This window comes from Candoia aspera, chromosome 2 (genome assembly GCF_035149785.1).
Source record: "Candoia aspera isolate rCanAsp1 chromosome 2, rCanAsp1.hap2, whole genome shotgun sequence".
Taxonomy (NCBI): domain Eukaryota; kingdom Metazoa; phylum Chordata; class Lepidosauria; order Squamata; family Boidae; genus Candoia; species Candoia aspera.
In genome coordinates, this window is record NC_086154.1 from 179,299,730 (window position 1) to 179,324,720 (window position 24,991).

The 24,991-nt window shown below is 40.0% G+C and overlaps 1 protein-coding gene across 1 annotated transcript in view; it reads left to right on the forward strand.

Annotated features, from left to right (window-relative positions):
• MUSK (muscle associated receptor tyrosine kinase) overlaps positions 1 to 23,715 on the forward strand; it is a 44,519-nt gene extending 20,804 nt beyond the window's left edge. The window contains 10 exon segments of the mRNA XM_063296694.1: positions 6,624 to 6,630; positions 10,036 to 10,302; positions 12,294 to 12,469; positions 13,389 to 13,412; positions 13,781 to 13,869; positions 14,643 to 14,862; positions 16,101 to 16,248; positions 18,429 to 18,620; positions 20,436 to 20,584; positions 22,837 to 23,715. Of these exon segments, the coding sequence (XP_063152764.1) occupies positions 6,624 to 6,630; positions 10,036 to 10,302; positions 12,294 to 12,469; positions 13,389 to 13,412; positions 13,781 to 13,869; positions 14,643 to 14,862; positions 16,101 to 16,248; positions 18,429 to 18,620; positions 20,436 to 20,584; positions 22,837 to 23,519 (1,955 nt within the window). The 3' untranslated portion in view covers positions 23,520 to 23,715.
• Positions 23,716 to 24,991: the final 1,276 nt, after the last annotated feature.

Genomic DNA, 24,991 nt, shown 5'->3' on the forward strand with positions numbered 1-24,991 from the left:
AACATATAGATTATTTTTTTAGTTTGGAGCAGTGAAGAAGGCAGTAATATACTACCATATATACTTCCATATAAGCCCATCTGCAGATAAGCAGACCCTCAAATTTTTAACCAAAATACCATGAAAAATGCACCACCCATAGATAAGCTGACTCTAGAAATTTTTGTATGTTTAATTTTCACAGTTGGCTTATCTGCAGGTGGCACATTTTTCATGGTATTTTGGTTAAAAATTTGAGGGTCTGCTTATCAGTGGGTGGGCTTATCAGTGAGTATGTATGGCATATCCGGATACTTTTAAAAAGCTGAGGAAAAAATCTACCGTACATACTTGCTGATAAGCCCATCTGTGGATAAGCCAAACCCAATTTTTGAGGTGTATTTTGGCACCTAAAATTCTCAGCTTAACCCCAAGTATATACAGAATGATTAATTTGGGTGTAGTCTAGGCATAGCAGATATTGAGTCTAAGGAAAGACAGTTTCATTAAGGCTATGAAAGAATATTTATTAAAAATAAAATTTATCATCTTAGGCTCCTAACAATCAGAATAGAAATATACATTCAGGGGTTCCCTTTCTTTTGGGGCTAGTGCCCGGTCATAAAATGGCTGCCATTTGGGAATGGCTTTTCTGATTTATTAATTGGCTAGTATAATAAGTGAGATCAGTTACAGAAACAACAGGTGGGATGTTCCTTCAGTACTCCTTGTGGTCCCCAGAATGTTCACTGCATTGAGGGCAATAAAATTGATGCTAGAAACTAGTATCTTGCTGGGCTGTTTGTCAGTTTCCTATATACTGTTTTAAAAAAAACAATACTATTCAAAAAATGTAATGCTATATACTTTTAATTTTTTTTAAAAAAATGTATCCAAGTAGGACAGAAAGCAAGTTGGTGCCTCATCCCCCAGACATTGTGGAGAATTTACAACTACACAACAGTTTAGAACAGTGTTTCTCAACCTTGGCAACTTTAAGATAGGTGGACTTCAACTCCTAGAATTCCCCAGCCAGCACAGGGTGGGGAATTCTGGGAGTTGAAGTCCACGCATCTTAAAGTTGCCAAGGTTGAGAAACGCTACTTTAGAATCAGAGCCTGAACAGGCATGATGATAAAAGCAACTTTGCTGAAGATAAACATGTTCATGAAAAAACAGAGACAGGATACAAACATACACAAAATAAGTATATTGTAATATCCTCAACTTTTCTATTATGCCAGTACAAAGATTTAATTGTGAGTGATATTCCAATAGAAGCAAGGAGTAGAAAAGGAATTTGAGTCTTTCAAAAGTGAACACATTACTCAGGGCAAAGTTGTTAGTAACAGAAAATGCAATTTGGGAAAGCCATCTGGGTGCCTGAAAATTGTATTAACCCTTGGAAAACCTGGGTTGCATGCTTCTGGTTGGAAGACTGACAGAAGACATTATGAAGTTATTCTGTCTTTTCAACAGACCTTTTTCCAGTAAGCAAAACTCACAGAGAGAGAGGGGGGGGGTGGAGGTGGGGGGGGGGGGGAGAAGAGGTTGGAAAACACTGGAAGGCTGTAAATTGAAAACATCAGTATCTTACCCTTGTAAGATTTTGTGAATAAAGGATGCTAATTGTCCCACAAAAAAGCCTTGAATGGAGACTGTGTGTTCACTAAAACAGACAAATCTTGCTGGATGTATACATCTCCCAGACCTTATTAAACTCTAATTTTATAATAACTGACAAATAACAGCAGCAAAAATTACTAAGTACTCCATATCAAAGTTATTAGAATGAATCATCTGCCTAATTTTCAGGAATGATGTAATTTGATGAACTAAAGTTGATTGGATCTATTCCATTAAACAGATTTGGGGAAGTCTGTTTGCAGGCATGTTCAGCAATTTAATTAGATAGAACAGATACCAATATAGTATGTTCAGTTCAATTTTATTACGGTCACTGACCTGTACAAGATACAATTCTATAAAGATATACACATTAGCTTTAGCCTTAAAATACGAGCCATCTGATTTAAAAGAATTTTAAATCTGAATTTACAAGTTCCAATTAAATGTTAAAATACGTTTAGATCACAATGTAAATGAGCCCCTTAATCAAATTTAAAACCAATCTTATTAATTTGCATTATCATGACTAATATTCTATCAAATATAAGTGTCTATAAAGATATATGTAAATATTAAAAAGAGTAATAAAAAGAGTAAAATATTATATATACAATGTGATATATTGACCACAAAGTTATTGCAAGGAGTGCATTACTACATTTTTCCAATCATAATCTCACGAATCTTCATAGCAGCTACGCAGAATCTGGCTACTTGAGCCGTGACAGTTGGATGTTCGTCTATAAGTAACATTTGCATATAATCTATATCTTTCCGTCTAGGGTATTTATTGATGAAAGGTAATAATAATTTACTCCTGAGCTCTTTATAAAAAGGACAACGTAGTATGTGTTCTGCTGGTAAGACGTTTCTATTGTCTCCCAAAAACCGCAAGCCATGTTTCTAAAAATATTTATTTTTATTTTTATCCTGCCTTTATTATTTTTATAAATAACTCAAGGAGGTGAACATACCTAATACTCTTTCCTCCTCCTCCTTTCCCCACAACAACCCTGTTAGGTGAGTTGGGCTGACAGAGCGCGACTGGCTCAAGGTCACCCAGCCAGCTTTCATGCCTAAGGCAGGACTAGAACTCACAGACTCCTGGTTTCCAGTCCAGCACCTTAACCACTAGACCAAACTGGCTCGTAAAGTTGCAAAGTTTAGTGAAAAATAATTCCAATTTCAAAAAAAACTTGAAAGTTTGCAATACAGCTTCAGTAAGGAATCTGTTTAATCATCTTTACATTTTCTAACTGGTATTTTAGCTTTTCACTTTGAAAGACCAAAAGTGGGTTTTCGTCCCCAGTACAAGAAAGTAAATTCATTATTAGAGGAATTGAAAATAACCGCCCTTTAGCTAAAAATGAGTTTTTCAAAAAGTATTGAAACAGCTTGTTACTGTCATATTTATTTCACACTGAATTACCTAGATTAGTTTAATTATTGATGTTGTTTTATTTGGTTGAGTTAGTTCTTTTGCAACATTTGTTAATTATTAGCTATTTTAGTGTTTTATATTTGCCATAGATGTTTTAACTATTACAGAAGTTTCCATTGATTGTTTTGTAAACCACCGTTGTCTGTATTGATTCAGTGTTATCAAAATAGGATAAACAAAGAAACAAACTGTGGCTGGATTGTACTGGCAATGGGCCAAGCAGAAAGTGCACATCTGGCCAGAGACTGGGTAGTTTTGGTGAAACTCACTGACATGCATCACCTCCCATCCTGGTGGTCCCACACTGGAGACAGAGCATCAGAAATACCAGATCCTTGCCAGGTTTATAGGCCAGTTTTAAATAATAGCTGCAACTAAAGAAAAGGAAAATAAATAAAAAAAAAAGCCAAAACCCAGATGCAGTCTCTAGGCTTTTTCTTTCTGGCAGAAATAGAGGATGCGAAAAGGTTCATAGTCTTGACAGCATTTTCCAAGCTCCATTCTTTGAATAACAAAAATATTCCGTAAAGGCCAATAGGTCGCAGCAAGATAGTGGCCAAATCTACCATTGTTCTACCAAGTTCCCACAATTGGAAATGCAGGTGGGAAGGCACTGGAGGAATGTTTACATGACTTCTGGTTGCCGCATAGTGTGCTTGTGAAGATCAGCCTTTTATTTCATTATTGCTGCCAGGGGGGATTGAAAACAGCGTCTTGAAGGCACCCGCCCACTTTTTTGCCAGTCTAGATTCCTTTTGCAAGAAACCCAGACTTACCTGCCAGCCTCCTTGTAGAATCCACCCTGTTTCTAGAGCTTAAGGGTGTCAGTACACCCTAGGAATCAGCTACTTGCCGCCAATAGCATTTTTAGCCTTTCAGTTTTATTGAGGCTGTGGAAACATGGAGCCAAATTAGGTGTACACAATATGGAAAAGGAAGCAGCAAATCCAGAAACAAGCAGCAGAGCAAAAACTTTGCTGATCTACATGGACCTAATGATGAACAAAAAATCTGCCTGCTAGATGGATGAATGATCTGACTCAGTTGAAAGCAATTTGCTGCAATCCTAAGTTTACAGATCAGCATTCACTTTTTTGGGGGAGGGCAGTTAATATTCAATTATTTTTGTTTACTGAAAGTAATAACTTACGGAGCCCCATCTGCCTAAGTGACAAAAGCAATGTTTCAAACCAATATTTTTTTCCCCTTGCTATTGAAGGGAGCCTGTTGCTTTAAATTTGGGTGCCTATTGAAGATAACTAAAAAGTGCTATTCAGATCTACCAACAGCATATGAAGAGCCATTTTCCCATGTAATGTAACAGCTGATAAAAGCAAGCAGAAAATCAATTGGTCACGGTCGAATCTTCAGTGGGACCACTGTCAGGAATGATACAAATTCAGACTTGATTTAATTATGCTTTTCCTTGATTATTTAAAGCAAGGCCTCAATCAATCCACCTTTCATATCTCATAAAGAAACGGAGGTTGAGAAAGAGCACATCATTCTCACATCCCCTCTAGTCAAGGGAAAGGGATAAATCCTAGCAACTGAATTTTTTGGCCCATCAACTCTCCCCATCTGGCCTGTGGGACCTGAGGTGAAGCCCCCCTTGTCTACAAAGAACTGGGACAGGAAGGATCCAGTTCTCTGTGCTGAGAAAGGCTAGTTGCCAGGGATGTCCGCAGGAAGGGGTCAAAATCAGCAAGGTAGTAGACAGAACAGTGATGCAAGCCCCATCCCTTTTAGTTGCATTGACCCTGCATACCCTTTCAATAATGGCAGGGCTTTCATTGCACCATTCTGTCTACTATTCTGTCTACTATTCTACTATTTTGATCCCCCCAACAATCCTAATACTTGCCTTTCTTTGCATGAAGAGGCAAGGTACAGCTTTGAGAAGGTTGGTTGTGCCCCCAACAGCACCTAAACTCAGAAAAGATTTCAGGTCAGTCTTACAGAGTTTACTGACCCAGCAGCTTCCCCATGGCACTTCCCTGAATCCAGGGTCTACAATCAAGCCACCTCAAGTCACAAACAAATCCCATTATTCATAGGAAGACAGTCCACAGCCTGTCCACATAAAACAATGAAGTCCATCCCCTACAGGGATACCATTAATACATAACAATTCATACTTATAGAGGACAGCTGCCTAAGAGGCATCTGCTGACTAACAACTCTCCTTAAAGGTATAATACCTATATATCACAAGTCTGATATTTTGATCAAAAGGGGATTCTCTGATGGCAAACTGCCTTAAAATGAATTAGATTGGGGCAAAAATCAAGAGGGAGGTATTAGCTGGTTAGGTACATACTCAGGTATGCAAAATTCAAGAAGGCCTGCTACCACCCAAAGGAAGCACTAGCCTAAGGACACCTGAGCTTACTCAGTGATCATAAGGGGCCATTTAGAGGAAAACAGTAAGAAACTGGGGAGCAGACAATGAACAGGCTGTTTATAGTATCCTCAAAGGAAGAACGTTGGGCTGGCAAATCTGAATTCTGAACAGGAGATTTGTTCCTAAGGTCTGAAGACATCCCGCCAGATGATGTTGCAAGCCCTGCTAGTTGCCTTGATTCAGAAGCCTGCCTTTGACACAGTGAAGTCTAGAAGTGGAGTTCAGAAAACTACAGGCCGTGTCTCTGTATATCATTCATAAAATCAGACCAGAAAAGACTTGAGCACAGGAAGAAATAGGACTCCTGGCTCGCTCTACTATATCCGCAGGGTTGCTGCATAGCGATCAAGTTACAGCCATCGTTAATCACTTCCTTTCCTTCAAACATGAGCAGAGGAAAAAGCCATCCAGCCTGGATGGTAGGCAAAAAAGCAATAGAATTAAAGATGCAAGTAAGTTGCAATACTGAGAAGGAATTCTGAAAGGGAGAAAGCTGGTTGGCACCCTTGCAGCTGGAATTCCTCGATAAATATGGAGGGTTTGGAAATGCTGGTCATCTTGCTAGTCAAAAGCAGGCAGCTCACTTTCTTTCAGGCAGATGGAAAGTTCTGCAGAGGTGCAGATAGCTGGCATTTCCAAACATTTAGAGCAGATATAAATTGAACTCTGTGACCTTTGAATAAAGCTTCATAAAATAAAAGCAAGGATAGCTCCAGCTGAGTAGAGTTCTGCGTGAGTTTCATATGAATGGAGCTGAATGGCTGGAGTAAGAATTGCCTTTGTTTTATTTTACCCTGCCCAGAGCCATCTTGTGTGAGATGGGTGGCCATATAAATCTGATAAATACATACATTAAACAAACCTCCTTGCCATAAAATTGTTACCATTAGGATAGATGCGCAAGTCGATTAAGCAAGATATTTATTGTAGGCTAATGATTTTTGTGCACTTGCCTGCAAAGCAACTCTGTGGAACAAAAGACAGTCCCCAACATTTACAATCTCTGAGACCATGTTTATTTGGTGTTGATTTAGCATACTGTATGAATCCAGCCATTGTCATTTAGAAACTATGTTTAATGCACTGTGTTATATGCTTATTCAGCCACTTATATCATAGTCAGCAAACCATGACTCCCATTGTTTCTGCCCAGCCGGTATGTTTGGGCAGAGTGGATGCGCTCCAGGTTCCTTCTATTAAAGGTTGCCATCTTGTGGGACCAAGGAAATAGGCCTTCTCTATTGCAGACACCATCCTTTGGGACAGCATCCCCTCAGAGATAGGGATGGTGTCTTCTCTCCTGGGGTTCCAGAAAGCTCTTAAAACCTGGCTTTGGTCCAGGGCTGGGGTGAATGTGTTGCGGAGGCTGTTGTGCTTTATTTTAATGGTTCTGCTTTGTTTTAACGGTTGTTTCTAGTTTGGGTTGTCTTGTTTTGTCTATGTTTTAAATTGTTTTAATTTAGTATTACATTTTGAAAGCTGCCCAGAGTTCGCTGCAGAATATGGAATAAATAATAAAATGATTAAAATAAATCATGGCTTAGCATTCAATTGGCATTCAGCTTTCTAATGAAAAATGCTAGATGTACTCCAGATCTAAGTACTCAGTGGAAAAGCTTTTTGGATTCTTGATGCAGCATGCTCAGATTTCAGCTTTATCACAGAATTACTCTAACCTTTTATGGAAGATGAAAGAGAATTGTCCTTAAATAACTCTAGCCCTATAGCAACAATGGACAGTGGAGAATTTCTGATTCTTACAAGCCCTATATACAGCCCCTGTACCTTAAATCTTCTAGCTTCTGAAACCAACAGATTATTGCCAAGGTGAAATATTGGCAGAGATGCCTTGGTTTGCCATTCTATGTCTGGCTCTGACATCACATTGGTAATCATGACCAGCCAGAGTCAAACAGATTCCTTGAAATAGTAGTAGTTTCCTTCAGAAATTAGCCTCTATGGGCAGTAGAGGAGAAGTAGAACATTTTGAACAGCAAGAATTTGCCATGGCAATCCTTGAGCCAGGGATGGGGATGTGGGGGAGAGGGAGGGGTGAAAAAACAGCCAAGATGGTGGCTGTCGCCTTGCAATCAAAGACCTACCCTTTTTGCAACAAATGTAAAAATGGGGTGGGTCTTTGGCAGCTGCAGCCACCATCTTGACTTTTTTGATGCCTCAGGCTCTGCATCTAATGATAATTCCTAATCATCCTCATATGAGAGAGGTAGAGATTTTCATTTGCCTTAAAATAGTTTTTGTATGTGTACAAAAGAGTGGATTACAAGTGACATAAATAATATACCCTGCATTTCTGTTATTTATGCTCAGAAGATAGATCTAAGTAATCTTCTAATTAAAAGCTATGCAATACAGAAAGCTATGAAATCCATAACAAAGGGATCTCAAAATAAAAGCTAATTATTTAGGTCTATATGGAATGTCTATAATATTCTTCAGGAGTAAGCATCATTGAATTCAGTGCTGCTTACCGTATTTCTGACTGCATAGGATCAGGTTTTTAAAAGACATTGAGTTTAACAAAAGATAGAAATAACTTCAAGCAGCTGCAATGCAACTTCTAGGCTATTAGAAATGCAAGGAAATAGCAATGTTATCATTTAACCTACAAGCATTAAGTGGGAACCATGCTGAAGAAGTCACATGAAAGACATATTTGGCATCTGTTCATTAAGGTCAACTACACTGCAACCTACTGGGGTACAGGTCTTGACCAAGTTAGAGCAGATGCACTCCCTAGAGCCTCCACATTGCTCCCAGGCTTGCTTGCAGTTAGCAAACTATAGGCTGGGAAACAAGACATGGTGTGTGGAGCCAGCATTTCCAGTCCACAATTCAGAGAAACCCATGGGAGAAAAAGAATCTCATTTCTGGGGAATGAGGAACACCTGGAATGTTCACCTGGTCTCAATAAGTGACTTATGGATTATAGGCAGCATTATGACAGAGGTCCCTTCAGGAGCAGATGCAAGGTTTTCCCCAGCTGTGGTAAACCATATTATTTCCAGCCTTCTCCTCTATGCTGTTCTATGTCAAACACTAGTAGAACTAGGAACCTTCATTATCTCCACCTTCTCTTGCCTGAGCAAGGATAGTCTGTCAGCAGAGGCTTTGTCAGATAATATCACCACTCCTGCTTTGGGGAAAACAAGTTGCACTTCCATGGTTCCAAAGGCTAGGCTAACACATTCAAACAACACGTGTCTTCAATTGTTACGTTCAGATACTTTTTATTTGTTGGGCATAGGGCCTGAAAGGAGAATCTATGCAGGTACAGATAAAATACTTAGAGTCTGCCTGGCACACCAGAGTCCAGATTGCATTGAGAAGCCCACATACCTTCAGCTTAATGAACAGAGGTTTTCCGAAAGATCTTCTCCCTAATATGCAAAAGTTTAGGGATGCAGCTAGCAGGAATCTATGACTTTTTTGAATTTCTGAATTGCAGATTTTGAACAAGTGAATAAATAACTAGTTTGCTTGACAAAGCAGTTGCATGCTTTTGAGGGTTCCAGGAACTCTACATTAGGCATTTGGTTAAAAGCCAGGAGGGAAAAATAGGGAAATATGGCTGATCTTGGGATGTGTGTCTATTAGTTTTAACATTCTTATCTGGAGAGGAAACACATTGGGTCTTACCAGGTAAAGGTGACTGTTAGATTATATTGGGAGTTATCCTAAAGCTTGCTGATAAAGAGTGTTGATTTTAACAGCTGAAATTAATCTTTCCAAAAATGTGAACTTCCAAATGCTTGCTTGCTTTCTCTTTCCAACAAACATGAGAGAGCTCCTAGGAGTCCCTAACTAAATTCTGTACTTGATCAGAATCTAGAGACTTCATCTTATTCTAAGAATGTCAGATGCAAAGATGTGGTTTCAAGATCAAGCATGTTTTGTCCTTACAATCCCTTTCTTTTTTAAACCTTAGCCTTCTCATTTAATCCAGAGTTCTTAGGAATATGAAAGCTTGCAACTATTTTTGAAAACCTTGCTTGGTCTAGTAGACATATCACTCATTCATACATTGTACAGGTAGTCCTTGCTTACTGACCACAACTGGGACAACTCTGACATGGTCATTAAGCAAGACATCATATGACCATCATATGGACTTATGACTTCACTTCCACCACAGTTGTTAAGCAAATCACCTGTGGTCATTAAGCAAGACATCACGTGATTGCAACTTGCGATTTTACTGTCGGTTTCTCCATTGACTGCTTGTCAGAAGCTGGCTGTGAAGTGCGCAAATGGTGATCACATGACCGTGGGATGCTGCAACAGTCATAAACCCCTGCTGGTTGTAAAGCACCCTAATCACAATCACATGACCACAGGGATGCTGTGAAGGTTGTAAGTGCAAGGGCTGGTCGTAAAGTTTCTTTACCAGTGCTGTTGTAACTTGGAATGGTCACTAAACAGAGCATTTGTTAAGTGAGGACTACCTGTAGTTTTTTATTCATGGCCATCAGAATTACCATTTTTATTTCTTCGATTGGTAACATACCTCTGCTCACTTCCCGCCTCCATGGAAATCCTTATCTACATGTGTTTCTCCCATCAGCAAACTCTACAAAGGTGATGCAGGCTACTGTAGCTCATATCGGGGAGAGGTGTGTAGTGCTTTGTTGGCAAAGGATGCATTTGTTTTCTTTAATACTTCCTACGGAGACCCAGAGAAGACCCAGGAACTGCTTGTTCACACAGCCTGGGCTGAGCTGAAGACAGTGAGCCCATTTTGCCGTCCAGCTGCTGAGTCGCTGCTGTGTCACTACATCTTCCAGGAGTGCAACCCCTCCAGGATTGGACCTGCTCCAAAACCTGTTTGCAGGTAACACAAGTGAGCAAAGCAGACTTGATTCTTGGCCTGTCCCACATATTGCATGACATTCGGTTATGCAGACTGAACTTGAGATGTGTGGCTCAAGTGGACTTCTTTTCTTGAAAGCTTCATGGTCCTAGGGAGACAGTAAAAAGACCAACTTTTGTGTACAATTATATGCTATTTCAGCATACATGTGTGATGTCAGTATAATAGTCAGATTTCAGTACTCAGTGTGCTTCTGGACAAATGCATGGCATGAAGAGCAGTAATGATTCTCTATGAGAAGTGCAATATTTTATTTATTATTCATTGCATTGGCTAACCCCAAGTAAACTAGTAAGCTCCATGGTTGACTTCACCACTATTCTCTATAGGGTAGTATAAATGCAGTATGTTCATATAAGCAATTACATGAGTGCAGTTTAGGATTGATATACTAATATTTGGAATTCAGGGGGTTTGTGCAAAAAGGGAACAGGCATACTATACTTCTATAAGCAGGCCCAAGTAATTGCACAAAACCCAACTTCTGCTCTGCTGGATCAGAGCAAAGGGTCTTTCTAATCTGGCATTCCATTTTCAGAGTTAGGCACTTAGATACCCAGAAAAAAAAGCCCCACAAGTGATGTGCATGATATAACTTTCCTTTCTATTTATTTTATTCCATCATTTCACATTACAAGCCCATTTTCCTCATTAGTTCTTCCATGGCAATGATCAGAAAAGCTACATTACATGCATTCAAAAGTTTGCATGTCTTCAGGGCCTCTACCCTGTGCCACTGAAAAACATGCTTTGGGCATGTTCCTGAGTTTAAAGCTGTTTAGTGTGGGGTGAGAGGTTGCATGGAATTGGTGGCATATTCCTTTGGAATCTGACCAGCAATATTTTCCACCTATGCACCATGCAGGAGTATAGATTCACAGGTCATTCTGACAACATTAAGCCTTCTCAGATACTTTCTGGAGTAGGTTTCTTCCTTCACCCAGTACATAGAGACAGTCAATCACTGCTACCACCACCTGTTAGCAGAGTTAGAAGTATGGCTTTCTGTTTAGCTTCCAAGTGCAGTTAACTTCTTGTGAATGGGTGTGTTCTGCCCTTGCAAAAAATAGATATGCTGCATAATTAATGCCTTCTAACTATGTGCATGAATCAGATACACAAGCGTTGGTGCCATGTTTTGATAGGAAAGCAGTCTACTGGTCTTCTTTGTTGTGGATGGAATACAGTATGGCATTTATGTCTTGGTAGCTTTTATTAGTGGGCAGAATGTTGCCACTGAGTGACAGCTAGAGAATAGCAAGTGAGAAAGTGAGAGTATCCCCCATCATTGCCAGCTTCAAAGGTGCATTTGTTCATTTATTTATTTATACCCAGGATGTGCTGCCAATGCTCTGGGTGATTTACGTTCTATAATAAAGTTTTCAGCAGAGGATATGTAGGGGGAAAAGGAAGGAAAATAGTGGTTGAAGGAGAGGGAAATAAGCAAATATGAAATTCTCTTTCATACCATCACAGTTGCATAGCAACGTCAAAAGAGATGACCACTTGTGGAGACAACTCTGCCTCCTTTCTTCAACCAGCACATTCCTGGGGGTTCCTTTTCCAGCCAGTGGGGGTACTATGGAGTTTTGTTCTTTATTGCCAAACAAAGTCTTTGACATCAGAAGAAAGTATGGAGTGGAACACATGAAGAACCTTCTTTGCTGTTGACAAAACATGTTAATGCATGCACACAAAGTGAGTAAAGAAAACAAAGCCAAAAGGTGGCATGGTTGTCCCCAAAACAGTCCCAGACAACATTTAAAAGATCATTAAGACAATGTCAGTGTACAAAACAGATCCTCCACTAGTTTAAAAGATTCAGAATTAATATTCCAACTCCAATCTTATTTACACCATTCTGTGGTTGTGTGTATACAATCCATTGTGATTGCAATACTGTGATTGTGTGGCTGACTATGCATTCCACTGTTGTTTATAAAACAATGTAGAGAGCATTGCCTTGCTGTAAAGGATCTCTACTGCTTTAAGGAATGGCTTTCAATGGAAGAAAATGCCCGCAAAGGCATTTACAAGCCTGCCCTGATGTTGCTTACTTTGCCAGAGTGTAACAGGCTTCCCAGCATGCACCAGGATCCCCCAGCCTGCACCAGAATCCCACATTTTGGTAAGTGGCTTAGTAAACTGCACAACTGTGGAATAGAACCTATCTTATGGAGCACTCTCCTTCCAGCAATCTGGCTGACCCTCACCCTTTTAGCCTTCTGGAAAGCCATCAAGACCTGGCTCTTCCCCTGGGCACTGGGGTAGAGTGAGGAGAGCCTGTGGATGGTTGTTGGGGCATCCTGGGAGGATGAGTGAGATGCTGGGTTTTTAGTTTCTGGTTTTCTCCTTTTGGTAGTTTTATTGTGGTTGTGAGCCGCCCAGAGGTGTGCTCTAAGATGGGTGGCCATACAAATCTTTTAAATAAATAAAATAAATACCCCCAAAAAAATACTTGTGAAAATTATGGATCTGACATGAGCGCTAGCTGTCAGACCCAAGGTTCTGCCCAATTTTCCTTCCCATCTGTTTCCCAACTTACAAAGGCAGGATATATATTGAAACAATAAATATAATAAACAATATAAACAATATAATAAACAGTTGTGTGGGTAATGGGACTCTGATTTAGCGTCTAAGTAGTCATGGGCACAATAGGGCAAGAAGCAAAAGGGTTCTGCCCTTAGGTAGAGACAAGTAGCTGGCAGCTTTGGCACATGTGAAATTTTCCAACTTCCACATATTACTGAATGCATTTTAATCAAAATGGTGAGAATCTCTTTCACCAAGTGCTCTGGGGCCTGGAATAACGATTTGACCTGGAGAAAAAAATCAGGTTAAAATGTCCATGCCATGGTGATTTATAGTTACCTGCAAATGGCTGATCATCTAGCTGGGGATGAAGGCATAGCTATGATGAGTGGTTGAAAAGTTAATATCCCTATAATCATGTCTTCCTAAAAACCACAGCAACAAACCTTTCATCTTGGGATCACTATACAGGATCTTGATTATATCTTTTTTCTATCTTTTCCTTTCCTCAGATCTGAAAAAAGAAGGCACAACAAGTAAGTAGTTCTCTTTGGAATCTGGAGTTTTCACACAATATATGATTTTGTAAAATGTATTGGACAATTTAGCAGGATGTGCAGAAAGTTCATTACTGTAACAGTAAGAATTTTAAATAAATTAACTGGATTTATAAAGAAAGAGAAAGAATCTGAGGTTTAAGAGAGCTGTTAAAGCAGCCCCATAAATAATCTTGCTGAGTTCCCGATCTATCAAAAAGACCCCAGTGAACTGTATTCATTCTCCCCATTTAACCCTTGAAAGAAAACTCATGAATTTTTCAATATTGCCAGAGCAAATACAGTTTGTCTACTAAGTGGAATGTGTTCGCTATTTGACCATCCTGTTTGGTTTTGTTTCTCTTCAGAAACTTGTTATAAAGGCAATGGGTTGACATATGAAGGTTCGGTGAATGTCACAGCCTCTGGCATTCCATGTCAGAAGTGGAGTGCGCAGGTAAGAAAACTTTTTCAAAGTGGGGGAAAGCTTTGGTGCAAAGTAGATTTGAACCTACATCTCCCTCTGGGAATCATTGATAAATTATTTCTGGACAAGGAAGAAGATTAGCTTTTGTTTACAGGAGAAGAGAGATGGGGCTTGTTTATGTCAAGTTCATTTGCAGATTAAAACGGGCTTTATGTTGGGAGATGAACAGCAGAGTTTGAACTGTACTGCTTAGTAAGAGGCCAAAATGAGAAACACATTACTAGCATGCCTAAGGATTTTGTTCGTTCTGTGTTACAAAATGAAATGGACTGATCTTCCTGACTAATGAGTGGATTAAGATGCAGTCCTCTTCTGCAGTTCTCACTGATTTGCTCTGTAGTTCTCTCTGCTGAAAAAAAGTACCAAAAATAGATATGGAAACAAACCAAAAAATTGGTAATATATTTTGAAAAGCGGAGAAAATCAATTCAAATTCGTATTTTCTTGCAGAGTTGTTTTTTTTTTAACAGAGTAGTGTGGCAGTAGAGTAGACATGACAAATGGATATGTGAAACATACGGCTTGAAAATAAATGGATCATTCCATTCATATTTTTCAGTGGGGAAGGTATAGCCTAGGACTGATTCATCAGCTCTGCCTTCCTGGAGCTTTCATTCTTTACAAAATTCTATTACGATTTATTTTTCAGAAAATGGTTACTTCTTCAAAAAAGCAACTTTTTCAATGTCAAAAGAGTTGAGAAAATACTTGAAAAATATTCACTATCTTCTCCCTGTCACTAGGTTCCTCATGCGCATAGAAAAACACCTGAGATTTTTCCAGAGCTCTTCAATGCAATCAATTATTGTCGTAATCCAGGGGGTGAAAATGCACGGCCCTGGTGTTATACAAGGGATCCTTCTGTACAGTGGGAATACTGCCATATACCTCAGTGTGAAGATGGTAAGGTCCCATTACAAACACTGTACAGTAAAAGGAATGGTTTGGTGTGAATGTTACACAGTGGATCTGCTCCAAAAGCTGCAACTCACTACTTCAAAAGTTTTGATTTGGCATTACTCCAGGATCTTCTGCTTCTGTTTTGAATTTGGCTCTAAACAGTAACAAAATGGTTCTGAAATATTACAGTATCTTATTCTATTGGTAGCTTACCACAATACATTACGAATGACTGGTATCAATAATTAAATCTGATAATCAATGATGCTTTTTTTCAGGGTGGAAGGAAAGTTAACCAATAAAGAACCATCTGTTTTTGAATTTACTAAGTTGCAAGGGTTTAATATGACTTACTGTACTTTAATAAAAATGTATATATCCTGAATCTTAGCTATTCATTTCATATTGGTTCCCTTCTTTCTTTTGAAGAACTCAGGGCAGTGTGCATGTTTATCTTTCTAACGTTCCATTAAAAGCAAAATAGTGTTCAGCCAAGAATGGAACTATGTTATGAAGTGAATGTAGGAGCGGATGTGCATCTGCTTTGGAGAAGATCTGGCACTTGTAAGAAGGGGGGGGGTACTTAATACCCCTCATCTGCAGATTCTTCCTGCAAATGGTCCCATGGTATTTTAACCTTGTTCGACATACTGCTAGTTCTAAAATCATTTGGAGATCACATGTGATGGGAAGATTAAAGCAGTTATAGAAAGGTTTGATGGCCACTTTCAGGGCTGGGTGAAACACTAGGACTATTTCAGAAGGATTGTTTGCAAACCAAACACCTCTCCTTGGAATGCTAGAGTGACTGTGATCCTTAGAAGGCTCATGCAGCTGCTGTGAAGACTGTCCCCAGCTGTCAGTGCATGCATGCACATGTACAGCTGTTTTGCTGGCCATCTCCATGAAGGGTGGTCTGGGCCTTTAAAGCAGCTGCTATCTGGCTCTCCAGAGGAGGTGGTTGCTTTAATGCTGCGATGGGAGGTGTTTTGTTTGGGTCAATGCACTTTGCAAAGTGGCTGTGTTGAATGCTTTGTTCCACCCCATTGAGTGCTTCTGTCCATTATCATTTACAAAGTCTTTACTTTTGCTGTGTGGGGGTTAAGAATGGTATGGTGTTCTCTTAAAATAGTTTTCTGCACTAAAAGAAAAAGAGCCCAACTCACTATTCCCTACACCTCACTGGACAGTGCTTCTGCTTATTCAGGCTGCTTCCAAACTAATTTCCATGGCAATATGATAATGGCATTATCATGGCAACGGGGCCTTCAAAATTGAAGTCTCATTTGTTTCCATTTTAGACTCTTTGTCCCAGGAAACAACAACAGGGCCTACATACTCTATGACTGTCATCATCTCCATCATCTCCAGCTTCGCAATGCTCATCATTCTCATTATTACGGTCCTTGTTTGTTGTCGGAGACGCAAGCGATGGAAAAACAAAACAAGGTAAGTGTTAGTGAGCAGGAGCAAATTCAGAAAAATGAAGAGTTGCACCAACTTTACTGAACTGAAGAGCTAGTTTGGTGTTGTGGTTAAGGTGCTGGGCTAGAAACCAGAAGTCTGTAAGTTCTAGTCCTGCCTCAGGCACAAAGCCAGCTGGGTGACCTTGGGCCAGACTCTCTCTCGGCCCAACTCACCTCACAGGGTGGTTGTTCTGGGGAAACAGGAGGAGGGGCCATTGTGTAAGCTGCCTTGAGGTGTGTAAAATAAAGATGGCATATAAATCTAATGAATGAATTAGGAACAGGTTAAACCAAACTGTGGTATGAAAGCAGCTGTAAAGTAAATGCATATATATAGTCCTCTGACTAAGTACCATAAATAATACCAGATTGCAGTCCCAGGAGTAAATCCTATTCAGGGAATGTGCTCTCTCCTAGGCTGGAGTTAGGAATGGGAACAAGCAAAAATGTGGTTATTCAGACAAACTCTAATTTCAAAAAGAATTTTCATGGCCAGAGAGAGACATGCAAGAGTAATTAATAAGTTGGTCCAGAAATCAAAAACCGTGCCAATCTGAATCTAGTTGTTCCAGAATCTGAAGACAAGACAGCAGAAGTTGGGGTCCAGGCAGTTAAGAATCATTACGTGAGGGAGGTCTGTAAGGCAATTAGGATTCAGCACATACAAGAAAGTAGCCATTCATGCTCACAAGCAGCCGACATTGCTTCCACCAATCATCTACTTTGAAATAAAGAACTTCATACTATATAAATAGTAGACCGAAGCTACTAATCCTTTATCTTGTTGGTCTCATTAAGAGCACATCCATACATGGTGTTTGCACTCCTCAGCCTATGTCATCCTGCATCATCTCTGTTCAGCAGCTGAGCCAACTTATCTTCAATAGAAAACAAATCTGTTTATTTTTTTTCCAGTAGAAGTATTATACCTCTCAGACCTTAGGGCTGTGGGCCACTTTCAAAGGAGCTCTTGCATCACTCCACCCATTGGGTGCATCCTCTCTGTACAGAACTTAAGCCACTATAGTTTTGTATTATCTGATATTTTAATGAATTTAGCAGGGAAATAGCTCCTTTGTGATGTGGCATCTTGATGGGTTTGTAGATGATCTTGATTCTAAATGCGTAGATGTTTTAAAAACAGACTGAGGATTGGGGGTTGGGTGAGACACTGGTTTTTACCCTTTGTTGGTTAGCTACTCAAGAGATTCTCTGGGTTTTGAGGCCAGCAGCTTTGAGAAGGACCACAGGCTGAACTGAAACTAGTTCAGAGCATTTGGGCAACAACAGTAATAATGGCTGCAAGTTACCTAGTCTATGGGGTTATCCTAACTTGGTAGATCCTGCTTTTGGCCCAGATGCTTTGCTAGGATCTAGCTCTACTGGTGCAGAGAATTTGATGGGCTCATCAGCCTTGTCTTCCTTCAGACGAGGCTATTGATGTGGAACTGATTCTGAATAATCATGTATGGGGTTGTATTCTTAGGAGGGGGAAATCCAGAATTCACCTGGATTTGCTTCACCTGGTCACTCACAGCTTTAATTAGGTTTTCAAACTGTGCAACTTCTGCCATTAGATACTTAAAACTTTAACAGCAAATTAACAAGTTGTGTTTTTGTACTGTTCTTTGTTTTTAAATGTTTTAGCAGTTGTAAACCACTCAGTCACTGGGAGTCGGACGGCATATACATTTAACAAATAATAATAATAATAATAATATAATAATCTCTTCTGTTGTAATCCCCTGCTGTTGCTCTTTCATTAGCCTTACATAGCCAGATGGGGATTATGTGACCTGCAATCCTACAGAACTGGAGGAATCAGTTTAGGGAAGGCTGCCTTTTGTATATAGGCAGATTTAGCCTTTTGTAAGTAAAGGCTTACTCTTAGTGCAAAGAATCATGGATACAGATGCTCCTAAGAGTAATTCCTGAGACAGGATTGCATACCCTAAATGGTGCTTTGTCAACACCTGGGATATAAATAACTTCCTAGTTTAATTTGTGTTTTATCATAATTATGGCATCCCTCTATTTTTGCTTATTCCATACACCCTGTGTTGAACAGACCCTAGAATTCTGAGTCCCCTAAGGTTACATGTTGGTGTGATGCAAGGCTTACTCCAATTAAGCCACAGATTCTCCCTCCCTCCCTCATTTCAGGGAATTGGCACCACCAGCCCTGACAACTCTTCCTTCGGAACTCCTGTTGGACAGGCTGCACCCAAACCCTATGTACCAACGCATGCCTCTACTCTTGAACCCCAAATTGTTCAGTTTGGAATACCCACGAAATAATATTGAATATGTGAGAGATATTGGAGAAGGTGCTTTTGGACGGGTCTTTCAAGCAAGGTAAATGAATGGTTAACCAGTCATGATTGGGCAGCTGTCCTTGGGTTCTTCCTGTTTAGAGTTGTGCAGCCTAGTTAAAGAGACTGAAAATAGGGACCTATTTAAATGAATTGCAGGACCCAGAAAACTGGGACTACACAAGCCAATATTAAACGTCCTTCCAGTAAGAGGACTTTTCCACTTCTTCCAGGCAAGCCAAGGCCTTCAGTGCTGTGGTACCATTGTATGTAGGGGGGAATTCTGACTTCGAAGCGCTTAGTCATAATCCCACAGGTAGCAGTTTCATCTATTGGCTCTTCAGACACCAAATGTCTGAGTCTGCTGTTCTTCTTATATTGAGCAGAATGACTAGTGGGGCAATATATTCTCACTAGAGTAAAATTAATCTAAAACAGGAGTGGGGAATATATTATACAAAATAATAAATAAATGTTTAAAATTAGTGAAACCGTGCTGTGAAGGAAGCTGTAGCAATATGGAAATGTAAATAATTCTTCCAAATTGCAGAATTTTAGTTTTGTGGCTGCAGAATTCCAGATCCTATGCTTTGGCTCTAGAAAGCCATTAATATGCCCCAATCCAAATTAGAACCCCGTTGAACTTCCATTGCTCCAAGTGCTCTTTAATGGCAGCAAGGAAATCACACCTTTTTCCTTGTCTCTTTCTCATGGAACAAAATATGTTGCAGGCACATTAAAAGAGCTCCCTGTGGCTCATCACCAGTGCCCAACACTTTCCGGAACACAGTTCACTTGAGCTTAAACATTTTCAAAGAATTGTGTTGCTCTTGGTTGCAAACTTACACAGGCTTGCCTTGCAGCTATGTGGCCACTCTGGATGATTTGATTTCAGACTGGCATTTTGCCATACTCTGGCATTTGACAATGACAGGACATTTGCTGCATCCAGCTGCACCTGTCCGGCTGCCATATGGTCAGAGCAGCCATCACAAAAACTAGAAATCTGTTTTGGAGACTAGAACCGCTGAATAGCTCCTGAATTGTAAAACAGCCTGACATTTAAGCCAACAGCTGAGCAAGTTGACTGTATGCAGCTACTATTCCCTTCTATATACAAGAACAGAGAGGAACTACATGACTAGGATATCTCTTCCTCATGGGCAGATCAGATGTAAATGTCTATTAACGTGAGATAGTTTGAAGTAGAAATTCCCCTCCTGAGCTTTAATTGTATTCTGTTTGAAGTGTGTTCTTAATTACAAACTGCATATTCTTTTTTTTTATCATTAGCCATTTGAACTTCAGGAAGGATGTAAATAAATAAGCATTCTTTGGTTGAGGCCAGGGAGATATCACCATGTGTCCCATCACCTATGTTAGTTTTCCTGTATAGCAGTGTTTCTCAACCTTGGGAACTTTAAGGTGTATAGACTTCAACTCCCAGAATTCCCTAGCCAGCATGAGTTGAAGTCTGCACATCTTAAAGTTCCCAAGGCTGAGAAACACTGCTGTAAAGGAATGACTTACTAGTAGTGATGGGCTATGACTTCTTGCTATGTTCCTGTGTTCTTTCATGGTGATAACAGTGATGGAACTGATTTCCATAACTGATGGAAAGAAAATACTTTCCATGCAGTGCTAAGATAAAGATCATGGTCTGAAGTAGTATAGATATGGTGTGGGTATGGTAATCTCTTGTACCATTCTTGTCCTATCTATAACTTCATCCTTTTTGGACCCTCCTGTCACATTTAGTCATGACAGCATAACAGCCAATGGCAGGAAATTTTGGGTGTTGCATTTCCACAAAGGGCTCCATCCAACCTGTAACTTTTCTTTCTGTGTCTTCCCTTAGGGCTCCTGGACTGCTTCCATATGAGCCCTTCACAATGGTGGCAGTGAAGATGCTCAAAGAAGAAGCCTCAGCAGACATGCAGGCCGATTTTCAAAGAGAGGCAGCTCTCATGGCTGAATTCGACAATCCAAACATTGTCAAACTTTTAGGTACCAAAACCAATCCTCTCTGTTTTCCCTTTCACATTGTATATGTACGTTTTAAAATGTGCCTTTACTATATAGATGGCCATCAAAGATAACTTACTGATGTACCAGAACCTGAATTTTGATCTGGGAATGCTTTGGACACATCTGGCTATTTAGCATCCTCTGCAAAATTACTTGAAAGTCTTGAGAACCTTCTTGCCCTCAACCTGATATATCAGAGGATCCAACACTTCCCTTCCCTTCCTTTCCATAATACAGTGCTCCATTTGATATTCTCTTTCTGGCCCTTTCCTTCTCTGTCACCTCACATCAAAGGCTATTGAGAGTTGCAGATGCAACCAGAATCAAACTGCTTTTCAGTAGAAATAATACCAAATGGGCATTTATGGAAACTGAAGGGTTTGTTGTGACTTCCCCTGGCTGAAAGGATTGCATATATTTCAGCAACAGAAAGAGGAAAAAGAAAACAGGAAGTTGACCCTCTGCTGGAGAAGTGTGGGGGTGTTTATTATCACCATATTGGATACATTAGGAAAGGCCAAAGGGTTGTGGGACCGCTGAACATCCCTTGACCCAAAACTTTCATGTGGACACTTTTCTTTGAGTCAGATCCAGATGTTTTCACACAAAGAAATTCTTCAAAATATTGGGGAGGGCACTAGCAAAAAATCAAACCCAGCTACTGAATGTTGATTAGAAAAGTATATACATATGATCAATATTTATGCATTTCTCATTCTCCATTTTTCCTAGTTCAATAACATTACTAATGGAAGATTGCATTTTCTGATGATATGTTGAACAAGGTTCATCTGCTTGATGTCTGGTGCCCTCTCTTAACTCACAAATGACAATGAGCTTGAATGATCATTGGATGAGAGAAGGGCACTTTGTACACACTTAGGTGATTCCTAGTTTTATCATTCACATATTCCTGGAATCCTAAGCTAGTTACATCATTCAGTCACAGTTGATTCCATTGTTACTAGAAGCTAAGGTGTTCTTAAAAAGTGGGAAAGTGTTCATATTTCTGTCCCCAATCCCAGAACATCTGTGAAAATCCTGATGATCAAATGATCATTGTAGTGGGACCTGTAGCTAGTGCTCTTGAGGAAAATTCATTCTGGGCCCAGTTTAATACAAAAGAAATTGCTTTTGGAATTCTTTTCAAAGAAGAAAAGCATTTTCCTGAAAATCTCAAAGAGGAAGTGTGTTTTTGCATGCATTTGGTTAAAGAGTGTATGCGTGGAACATTTTGCCTTTCATTTTATAATAATTTTTACAGCAGCCTGAAGTTTTCCTGCCTTCCCTCCATCTCCACTCCAAGGGAAGACCTCATAAGGGAACTTCTACTGTTGGACTTTTTTAGACTGGGTTGTGCAGGCTGCCAGGGAGGCTTCAAAATGGGGAAAGGGTATACAACCAAAAGCAACAGCACCTTTTACCCCCTGCAACTTGAAAGGAGGCTCAAAAATACCACCCCAAGAAATTCAAAAGATATTCCCAAGCACCCAGAGAATAATGTAGAGAAACAGAAACCTCTTTAATGGGGTGATGGAGGGAAGACAGAGAAATTGCAAGGCAGATTTTGGCACAGCTACTTGCAGTAGTAAAGAGTTCAGCTGTTTGTAAAAACAGTGAATTTTTCTTGAAAATAACAAGAAAAGCCCTTGCCGAATGCACTGTCTACTTCGTACGGTCTCTGTAGTTCCTGGCCATTTGGTTTGCACATGGAATTACTCCATATCCTCTTTATATTGCCTCCCCTCCTTCCCTCTTCTTCTTTCTCCTCCTCTTTTACCACCATCATCAAATGGTTATTTCTGTCCTCCAGATAATGAGCCATTAAAATATCTGTTTTTCTCTAGGATAACTCTTTTCTCTTGAGGACTTAATTTTATGTATGTACTTACATTTAATTGTAACCATTTATATGGCTGCCCATTCCATGGCAGTGGCTTCGTAACAGGAAAAGCAGCCTTCCCTTTTGGTAGTCCAACCTGGCAATTTCCCTGTGGGTTAGACTACAGTTCTCATCACATCTGGTAAGCCAACAATGTGGAGGAAGCACAACACGTATTCAAGTGTTAGGGAAAAGAATGTATTATGAGACATTAGTTATGAAGAGAACCAACAGGTACTATTTTTCCAACTCTTCTGTTTCCTGGCATACTAAATAACCCGTTGTTCTCGCTTACGAAATGATGAACGCAAACAAATCGTATTTGTCTAATGGAGATTCTTGATTTCAGGGGTATGTGCTGTTGGAAAGCCAATGTGTCTGCTTTTTGAATACATGGCGTTTGGGGACCTGAATGAATATCTGCGTAACCGATCACCACGCAGCCTCTGCAGCCTAAGCAACAACAACCTTGAGCCAAAGATCAGGCCCTCCAGTCCTAATGTGCCCACTCTTTCTTGTACTGACCAGCTCTGCATTGCCAAACAAGTAGCAGCCGGGATGGCCTATCTTTCAGAACGCAAGTTTGTGCACCGGGACTTGGCCACCAGAAACTGTTTGGTAGGAGAAAACATGGTGGTTAAAATTGCTGACTTTGGTCTCTCCAGAAATATGTACTCAGCAGACTATTACAAAGCCAATGAAAATGATGCCATCCCCATACGATGGATGCCCCCTGAGTCTATCTTCTACAACCGTTATACAACTGAGTCTGATGTCTGGGCCTATGGGGTGGTCCTGTGGGAAATTTTTGCCTTTGGCATGCAACCCTATTATGGGATGGCTCATGAGGAAGTCATTTATTATGTAAGAGATGGAAATATCCTGTCGTGCCCAGATAACTGCCCTTTGGAGCTGTACAACCTTATGCGCCTTTGTTGGAGCAAGTTGCCTTCAGATAGGCCGAGCTTCGCAGGCATCCACCGTATTCTGGAGCGAATGCATGAGAGGGCAATGGTGGCTGAACAGGTGTGAGCTATTCTCTGGAGCAAGCAGCTCCCAAGCTTAACCCTTCAGGTATATTGGACAACAAATCTGGGGATTCCCAGATAGCCTGACTACTCTAGTCCAACACATCTGGAGGACATTAGGTTGGGAAAGTCAGTTCCTGAGAGCAGCATTTCCTTACTTCTTTCTTGAATGTTTGAATTTGGAAAAAGAGAGAGCTTGCACTTGCTGTTTCACTGGTCTTTGTTATTATGACTCAGGCAATTTTTCCAATAGGAAAGTGAAGCAGGGTCTGAAAGAGACATCACTGCAACTTTTTTTTTAAAAAAAAACCTAACTCAATTCTCTAAATATCATTTTTAGTTTTAAAACTTTCAAATCACTTTCCGTCATGCCCCAAAAATCCAAGGTGGCTAGCAAACACAGTCTGCATCAAAATGGATACTAAAAACAAGATCACAGTCAGCTAATTCAGCAGCAGAATCTCAAGTACGAAATCAGCTGAAAGAGCAAGTAAGGAACCGCAGCTGGGTCAACCTTCAGATTATTTCTGAAAACCCAACTCCAAATGATTTCTAGATCAAGAACACCACAGTTGATTTTGCACATCTGCCTCTCCGTATATAGTTGCTTTATCCTAAATCTGAACATTGTCTCATCTAGCTCTGTATCCTGCTCTGACTCTAAGGTCCTTTGGACAGTGGTCTTTCCTGATCTCTCTTTTAGATTTTTTAATTGGAGATAGGAGGGACTGCATTTGAGGCAACTACTGTATTGTGGAAATGGTAGGTTCCATCACTCCGTGTGTTCTTACTGCCGATGCATGGAAGGCTGTTCTAGAGGAGTCAGATGAATACCATAGCTATAGCTGGGAGGTTGGAATGAAAATGGAAGAAATTTGTGCATGTCAGGTAGAACCTGTGCTTTTGAAACAAAAAGAAACCAGTTTGGAGGGGGGGGAAACAACTCTGTGCAGTGAAAGTGAAGATTTGTACAGAAGTTTTTATTTTCAATTCATAATCTGCTGATTTAAGGATATAAACTGTTGAATTTTCTAGTTTGTCAAATTCAGGGTGTATTCTAATATCTGTTCCTCCACCTTGCCACACCTCCTAATTTGACTTTTCACAAAGATAGGAACTGAATGAACCTATGTTGTATTGGTGGTTGTACCAAACAGTGGTTTCTATGATTGCCACTTTTGGTTTAACTATCATTTTAACAGATTTTTTTGTTCAAGGTATGGTGGTTGCTGAGTCAAGTGATGATTGATTGACTGGTTACATCATCAGATCAATGTCAACTCTGAGCAACCACATAGGTAGATTTTTTTCTCCATGATGATCTCTCTCAACATGATCCTTCAGGTCTTTCAGTAGTGCATCCACTGCCACTGTAATTGAGTCTATCCACCTTGCTGCTGGTCAATCTCTTTTTCCCTTTCTTTGAACTTTTCCCAGCATGATAGACTTCTCAAAAGAGCTACTTCTTAGCATAAT